The sequence below is a fragment of the Gobius niger genome (assembly GCF_951799975.1).
Source record: "Gobius niger genome assembly, chromosome: 16".
Taxonomy (NCBI): Eukaryota; Metazoa; Chordata; class Actinopteri; order Gobiiformes; family Gobiidae; genus Gobius; species Gobius niger.
The window spans coordinates 8,519,948-8,528,652 of NC_136867.1; the positions used below are offsets into that span (position 1 = coordinate 8,519,948).

Consider the following 8,705-nt stretch of genomic DNA (forward strand, 5'->3'; position numbering starts at 1 on the left):
AAAAGGAGGAAGTAGTGCCTCTGCAGTTTGTTGTGATGAAATTATCTGCAGAGCAGACGATTAAAGGTTTCTTTTCTCGTGTTGATAATGATTTCTGAAAGTTGATGAAGCTGGAATCATGAGCATTCGGGCTCTTTGGATAATTTCCCTGGACAAGGGCGACCATGTGTCATTACGCTTCTCCAAGTAAGTCTGCAAACAGAGAAAACACTGCAGTCTGTGCTTTATATATTAACCCAGAAGCCAGGCAGCAGCAGCTCTCTGATCCCTGGGCTTCTGAAATAGTTTTTGTTGTTTTACGCATGTATTTGAATGAAATTTTGATCAACATCAACATGTAAATATATGTAAATGTAATACGTTCCGAAATGTTTTTTCTTCTTCATTAGTGTACTCGGGTGTTACTTTTGTCCTAAAGCTGATGTCTCTCTCACAGGAGGTTTTCCACTGTGGAGCACCGGGCCAAGCTCCTGGCCGGCTCTGGCTACGTCCCTGTCCCAGATGAGGACGTGGTGCTGCAGCACTTGTTGACTGAGTTGGGACTTTCGGACCCAGACAAGCTGTTTGTGTCTGCACGGGACAACTGCTCTCACTGCCCTCGCTCCCCGGCCCTGGAGTTTCGCTTACATGGGAGTGAGCAAGACACGCTTTGGCCTGTGCTGGCTATTCCTCAGAGACCGCTTATACTGGCCTGTTTGCCTTTAGTAGATGTGCCCATTAAACCACGTCCACCCCTGGCCAGCCTCCTCTCAGTATCCAAAGGCCTTACGCTTCTTACAGGCCTACAGACATTTCTCCTCAGCTCAGGGGGCAAATCAGACCCTGAAGGACTGGCCTCTCGACTGGCTATGTTGCCTTCGGTGCTGCTACAGATCTGTCCACTGGGAACTCCTCTGGATGTGCCAGCCCTGGGACCCCCTGTGTCACCCACTGGACCCATAGGTGCAGGGAACCAGAAGATCCCAGCCTGGAAAACGGGGCTCCACAAAGGAAGGGCCGTGGTGAACGTGGCTCTCACCGAAGTGGTGCGCTCGATGCAGTATGGGAACCCGAGTCGACAAGACCTGTGGGATGTCTACGGCACAGTGACATGCAAAGTAAGGCTGATTTTCCTCTGAAGAGGCCCACATACTAAATAACAGATGTTTTATTCTCCAACAGTGTGAAGTAGAGGGAGTCCTGCCGAATGTGACCGTGACCCTGACACTGCCTGCCAATGGCTCTCCACTGCAGGACATCTTGGTCCATCCCTGTGTCACCTCTCTGGACTCCAGCATCCTCACAGCCACCAGTGTGGACAGTGACAGCTCCGCCTTCTCCGGGCCGTACAAGTTTCCTTTCTCCCCTCCTCTCGAGCACTTCAGACTGTGCAGCTACACTTCTCAGGTAGACAGGACATTAACAGAACATTTTCAGGATAGGAAGGAAGACAAGCTTCATTTTAGGCCTCGAGAAAAATTTACGTAAGGATTAAAAATGTTCTTTGGACATGGATGTTACGTTGTTCATTGACACAGTGGCCAATTTTCCTGCCTCACTGCAAGACAATTCTAAACTCAATTCTGGACCAAGTTGGGCCTTTCTGTGGGGCATGTTTCCTCTTCTTTGAAAAACATACAATACAATAGTACAATAGTGTTCTCTCCCCTCTTGAAAAGATTGATTTAACCAGGAAAGGCCTTCTTCCTTTTTTTCCTTTAAGATGAAATATTTCAATGATTATGTGGTATATCATGCTGCCCTATCTCACATGGATAACAGTAGAGGCCTGATTGTTCCAGGTCCCTGTGCCTCCCATCCTCGGTTCCTATCAGCTAAAGACTGAAGACGGCCAGCTGCACATATCAGCGACTCTAAAGCTTCATGAGAGCGTCAAGAACAGCTTTGAGTACTGCGAAGCGCACCTGCCTTTTTTCAACAGGTAGATACTTACAGTAGTAGAGACACAGCAAGTATTTGAACATCACCAAACAAAGATGACAGTTACTAATACTTTGTGCTGTAGTTAAATTTCATACTATTTCTTTGTTTTGAGGGATCAGATGAGTGCTGTGGACGTCAGAGTGAGCCATGGGCAGTTGGACGTCTCTAAGGAAAAGAACTTGCTAGTGTGGATTATTGGTAAGAGATGGGGGGGAAAAAAACGTAATAAACACATTTCCACAAATGAAATGTAACCCCTGCTTTTATTTTTAGGGCAAAAGTTTTCAAAGTCTCGAGAGGTTTCGCTGGAGGGAAAGATCAGCTTTGGTGGACCAGTGCCGGGACCCACTGACCCTCTGTGCAGCGGACTGACGGCTTATATTAAGGTGAGGGCATTGCTCGATACGTATGATGATGATGATGAATATTGCTATGAAACTCATGTATATTTCTGTAAAAACGGAGCACATTCTCTCAGGTTGGTTAAATACTATGTCCTCTCTTACTACAGTTTACTACAAACTTAAACTACTATTGTCTACAGTACCACAAATAGTCCAGCTGGTATTTATAGAACTTACATGACTGACTAACTATATTCTACTACTGGAAATGATAATAATCATAATAATAATAATAACTAGAAATGGCTGCGCCATTGCGATTGACTGCGGAATTGCGGGAAGCGAATGCATAAATTGCATAAACTGTTCAAATTGCATAAATTGCTTAATTTGCATAATTTAATTTGCATAAACTGGTAAAATGCATTTATGCATTTGCATAAATTATTAATGTTACATAAACTTTTAAATTCCATAAACTGGTCAAACTGTTGAAATGGCCTCAGTGCTTGATTGGCAGAAGCTGCACAAATGGCTGAAAGGCCTGGAGTCTCCCCATTGGCTGGATTCCCCCATACACACCAATGCAAAAATGTCAAACTCCCGTATAAAAAAACTGGAAAACCGCAGAAGGACAATTTTTTCTCAAAACCCACAAGTTGCAGAAGCTGAACATGCACAAAGTGCAGAAATTGCATAAAATTCAGAAAAAAGTGCAGAAAAGCATGGATTTGCGGCAGCCCCATTATAAATCAATGGGAAAAATCTCAGACATTTCGGCCGATTGCGGAAAAAACGTAAGTTGCAGAAGTCCCAAAAGTAATAGCACCCTTCTCCTCAACATGCGGAACATTTTGATGCATAACTTGCATAAATTGCACAAAGCATGAAGGTGCTGAAAGCTGGAGAAAATTGGGAAAAAGATGGAAGAGGAATAATAATAAAGAACATGAAAACCAATAATTGACTGCGGAAGAATTCCGCAGTCAATCAATAATAATGGCTGACACATCAACGTTTTTCACCACTCACACACTGTATTCACTCAGGCAAGGCAGGTGAAGTGCCTTCCCCATGGAAACAGTGGCTAATAATCTGCTGGAGGTTGGATTCTCAGCTCCTGCTAGAGGGGACTGCCATTGTCACCCTACTGCTAACATATATTAGTTAAATACTACTAAGATACAGGAATCTCTCATTCAGTGAAATACTTTCATACAAAAACCCTCAGTTCAGTTTTAGTACAGAGATGTTTCCTTTTTCATGTACGTCCCAAAATAACCCTGCTCGTCTCATTGCAGTTGTATTTCAAAGTGCCCGATCTGACGTTGTCGGGCTGCAGCGTGGACCAGCACTCAGTCCAGGTCTACTCCACTGCCAAGGCCAAGATCTTCACCGGTAAGTTCAGCAAACCAAGCACTATTTCCATCTTAACCGGTTCACTTTTTTTTTTTTCAAACAAACCTTTTGTTGTTGTTTTTTTAGCTCGAGAACTTCAATCAAAGGAGTATTTCATTTGGAACTGCACCGGCTCCGCTCCCGTCTCCTCCGGACAGATGATGCTGTAACAGTTTTTCCACGTATAGTTTAATTATGGACCGATTATGCCTATTCCGCCCTAGTGATGGGATTAACTTATTGTCTGGGTTTCAGATGACAATTCCTAAGCCCAGTTACTGATACAGAAGCACAAAATAGCTACTGTTATGAGAGGCTACTTCACTAGAACACAATTATTTAAGAGTTTGCTAAAAATCTTCAATGGTTGTAGCTGTTTTTCCTTGCTAGACTAGGGCAGGATGTGAAATAAGAAGTAGTAACGATCCATAACCGTAGCCGTGCAACCATACTGTACATAGGGGCCATGATCGAGTCCCAGTTCAGTCCTTGGAATATGGAGTCTTGGAGTCTTTTTTTCCTATGTTTTTGAACATAAAAATTAAATAGCATTTAAAGTTTTTGTAAAACTATGTTTGCCAACCTATATCTCAACAAACTGAGTAATAATTAAAAAAGCTTGGAAATATGATGTGCTAATTACTCTATGTTTGATGTACAGTGCATTAAGATATTTCTTTAAAAAAATGTCAAGTAAAATTGAGATAATGGTAACGTTTGATCAAACCATTCAAAAAATCCTGAAGCGTGTGGGCAGATTGCAGGGTTGAGGGAAAGCAAACCAATTGAGATTTTATAATGCAAACTGTGGGAGTTGGTGTTCTTTTCCAAACAGGGGAAGTTGTACTTTTTTAACAGGGTACATACGATAAAGAATATTCTGGAATATAGCATTTGTTGTATGATAAAATACTGATATATTTTTTTCCTAGAATGGGAAAAAATGCAGTGGAATGATTATGGCTAAATGATCTTTCTTTTAATATGCTGGCAACTTACTCCAGTACTGTCAAAAACAAAGTACACAATAGGAGTACAGCGTATATGGAGAAAGAGCAAGGGGTACACAATCCAAAAGGTTTGCTATGGTATATAGTATAGTTTATTAGTGTAAACACCACTTCCATGACTCATTTGTTGCTTTATTCATATAGCTCTGCCTAATCTAAATCCACGTAGCCCTGTATGTGCCTCTTTCCCTCAGTAAGGCACATTTTTCTCATGCTTGTTTTATGCTGAATCTGAAAACCACCAACACAGAAACCACCAGTACACTCTTGCTTTCCCCCGCCCTACCGTTTATCCCTTTGCCCCTGCACACAAGGGCCTCCCCTCGCTCCGACGGCCCCACTTGAGTAACTCTCCATCAGCCGCATAATTAGCTGCTGGGGCCCTGTCATCAGCTGTTGTGTGTCTGGGCCAGCCTGCTCCGGACACTGCCTTATCCACAAAAGGCTCCTCTCTTTGGGCCTGGCAGGAGTCCTCGCCCCCCCTTCCATCTATCCACTCCCCTCTCTCCACCCTGTCAACTAGTTAAAACACTCGCCCTCTCAGAGCAGACTGATTGGGCAGTGACCCCCTGGCCCTCAGGAACATGAAAGGAGCTGGTCCTTTTCAGCTGCCAGGGCTTTGCTAATTAGTCACAAAGTCACAAGGGCGCGAGTGGCGGGGTTAGCTCTTGAGGCCGCATTGCAGGTGCCTTGTACTTAATTAGTTCAGATCTCGAGTGCCGGCCGCTAAAATGTATAGAAGTGCACAAAAAAGTTTCAGACTGACCTTTTAAGACTTTCCATTTCAAGAGAACGCATTCCCCCTTTCAGTGTCATGCCATGATTTCAGTTGGAGAGTCACAGTTTTGGGGGGGGGGGAAATGAACTTTGTGACAGTTTTTGTTTCATGCGGATAGGTCCAGCACAGAGTCGATTGCTAACTGTTGTTGTTAGCAATACACATGACAGGAACACTCCCTGAAAGCTGCTATATAAACTCTGTGAAGAATTGGAATAATGCTTTTAATTTGCAAACTGTTTGGTGAAAAAGGTCTTTGCCTAAAGCTCCTGAAATGAACCCACTTTCTAAATTGAACTCTAAAATGCATAATTGCTCTTATCTCCTCAAGTTGTTACTATAACTGCAACAGTAGCAGCTCCTCTACCCACTTCTGATTACCTAGCAACTCTTGTCCCTTTAGTTGCCCACATAGGTATTTGAATTAAATCCGACTGGTCCACAGCCGCCAGTCTCCGGTGAGAGCCCTCATTGTGCAACACATTCTCACGTGGATTTCACTCTGAAGGCTGACCATGACCAATCCCCCATCAATCGGAACCAATCGCTCACATGGCATCCTTTACCTTCCTTTTATGTGGCTGCGCGGGGCGGCGGACCTCTGCGCTTGCCCCGCTCCTCTGTGATCTGGCTTTGGCAACCTCTGTCCGTGTGAAGTGAACTGGAAAAGGAGAGGGTTTTTTTGAAGAGCGGGTGCCTAAATCTACTCCGTAGTGTCCCTATATGAGGTCAGTCTCCATGTCTGCAGTCAGTGGCCTCTCGCTGGTCGGCTTTGCTTTGTTCCATAGGATTGTTTAAATAGCCTCCTCCAGCACTTTGATCACACAGAGTCAAAAAGCTAAATGTGTCATTCCAGATGCTACATTTACTTGAGTATCTTTTGAAGAAATTGTAGTTATCACAGTACTTTTTACTTCCATCATTACTCTTACTTCAGTAAAAACTAAGCAAAGGGTTATTCATCCTTAAATCTATGTGACAAAAACTTCAATGTTGTGGAAAAAAAAGTTTCAGGTTGACTTTTACACGTTGCTTATGATTTCATCAGTATGTCTGTTCAGGCTTTCTGTCGTATTTCTTCAATGAAATACTTCATTGAATAAAAACATAAATGAAGTATTTATTCATTGATGTTTCACTACAATACATTAGTAGTAGCCTGTTCTCACCAAATATGTTTGTTCTTACTTGAGTAATAATATTTAAAGTAGTAACTTGATATTGAAGTTGTAATATTCTTAAGAGAGTGTGTTTCATACTTACATGATAGTAGTGGCTCAGCATTGCTTGTGAAGTGAGTGGTTTTAAAACAAAAGTGACACACATGCTGATGTACAATTTTAAGACTTGATACAAAAGATTTACTTTGCATTACATGTTTATTTATGCATTACATGTTTATTTATTTTGACTTGTGTCAGTCATATGAGCATACGTCCAATCACAACCGTAAGAACAGTGCAGGACCCAGGTGGTTTATTAGAGTCCAGTCTCGATGAGAGCGTCAGAAGGAACCACTTGTGCTCCAGACTCATGTTAATGACCAAATGTTCCTTTTCAGTTGTATTATTTATCAAAGACACAGGTCGCAGTCTTAGAAAGCACATTATGTTTGGTGTAGGTTTTCTACATGGCCTGTACAGCATTCAAATAGAATATAGTCCCATTAATAACAGCTTGTCCCTTTGACCAGTAGAGGGCGCCATACGCTAATGCATCAAGTCATTTTGAATCCCGGCTCCCGCTGGGGCCAACTGTGTTCATGTCCATGGGCAAGACACTTCACTCACTTCCCTGGGTAAATGTGGTGTGTGAGTGAGTGGGGCCGATGGCACATGTTGATTCCAAAATGTCAGAGATTGACATGACCTAAAAACAGTGTTTCCGTTTGTGCCAAAATGAAGGCCTTAAAAGTCATTAAAATGTATTTGAACTGGCATTAATTATATGAGACAAAATCCAGTACAATGATATTGTCAAACTATTTTTATTGCACACATTCGTTCAAAACACGAAAACTATGACCTAAAACATTCAGCTGCAGCTTGGACTAAAATTTGACACAATCTTTTGAACTAAAAGTGGCCCGGCGTGTCTGATTTGGTTTTGAAAAGCAACATTTCTCCTCATTCCCATTTGTGTAATGTTTACAAATCTAACTCAAATGCGCCAAGATTTATTTGCATTTGTGGCATTAAGAATATAGTATTTAGGCATTAAAAGCATAAAGTAGTTTTGTAGAAACCTTGATAAAACATCCAATATTAGTTCTAATACCTTGATATTAGTATTTTAAGTCATTTTAGGACGGGTTTTCTAACAGACGGATGATTCAATCCGGCGGGGTTATGAAGAAATAGAAAGAAATAACCAGCCACTAGGGAGCAGCCAAAATAAAAAAAGAAAGGAAAGCATTCCAAACGTGTCCAGCAGAGGGCACTGACATGATATGAGATCAGGATATAAACAACACATTATAGCCACGTTGTAAATGGACAATCTGCCCCAGGGCGGCTGTGACTAGAACAATAGCTTACCACCACCAATAGTGGAGTGAATGAATAATGATACAGTGTAGCAAAAACCTGTGACATAGGCTTGTAGTTGGCTTGTAAGTGCAATACAAGTGTAAACCATTTTTATGAGGCTTACAATCCTGTCAGGCTCATTATTATTCATTTATTGAAAAAAAAAAGTTTCCTCAATATTATTTTCCCAATTAAACCACATTTTACTGGAGCTTTTGTTTATGGACCCCGGCAATAAACTCCCGATATATTTTTGCTCCCATAGAGATTTACTTGACCCCTGTTTTAAGATCTTTGCTCTTTATATTCAGAATACTGTGTGGGAGAAGCTTTGATCATCTTTCTGAATGGATAAATAAAGTTTACATAGGTATTTCATGATTGGCTTCTTCTGGATCATCCCACTGTGAGATCTAATTGATCAAATTGATTAACACCGAAATCCCTCCAACAACATTGCACAACCTGATGCTCTTACACGCTATTATCCGCGGGCGTCTTTTGCCAAATCCCACAGAGGCCTTGTTTGAGTAGCTCAGTTCTCATCCAGATTATTAACCAGTGCTTTTACAGCGGCTCAGACCAACAGATCCCGGATAGACCCCTGATCCTCCCAGTGCGTCCCGAGTCTGCACCTCTCGCCGCCTCACAGCGCTTTCTCGCAATTAGGCCTTTTTCGGGAACCCTGCGATTGGTTCTTGGAGGACAGAAGTTTGATTCCTTC

At 42.2% G+C, this 8,705-nt stretch overlaps 1 protein-coding gene across 1 annotated transcript; it reads left to right on the plus strand.

Annotated features, from left to right (window-relative positions):
• The first annotated feature begins 17 nt into the window (after positions 1 to 17).
• ap5m1 (adaptor related protein complex 5 subunit mu 1) lies at positions 18 to 4,030 on the plus strand. The gene is made up of 8 exons (XM_079574076.1): positions 18 to 186; positions 437 to 1,097; positions 1,162 to 1,386; positions 1,782 to 1,921; positions 2,036 to 2,121; positions 2,197 to 2,309; positions 3,569 to 3,665; positions 3,753 to 4,030. Exons 1-8 carry the CDS (start codon positions 119 to 121, stop codon positions 3,833 to 3,835), a joined length of 1,473 nt encoding a protein of 490 aa, XP_079430202.1. The 5' UTR covers positions 18 to 118; the 3' UTR covers positions 3,836 to 4,030.
• The last annotated feature ends 4,675 nt before the right edge of the window (positions 4,031 to 8,705 follow it).

Excerpts from the sequence above, each read along its gene's own strand:
- ap5m1 (XM_079574076.1), top strand. The coding sequence starts at position 119 with ATGAGCATTCGGGCTCTTTGGATAATTTCCCTGGACAAGGGCGACCAT. Across the intron at positions 187-436 it reads GTGTCATTACGCTTCTCCAA|GAGGTTTTCCACTGTGGAGC; the intron begins GTAAGTCTGCAA and ends TCTCTCTCACAG. Across the intron at positions 2,310-3,568 it reads GACTGACGGCTTATATTAAG|TTGTATTTCAAAGTGCCCGA; the intron begins GTGAGGGCATTG and ends GTCTCATTGCAG.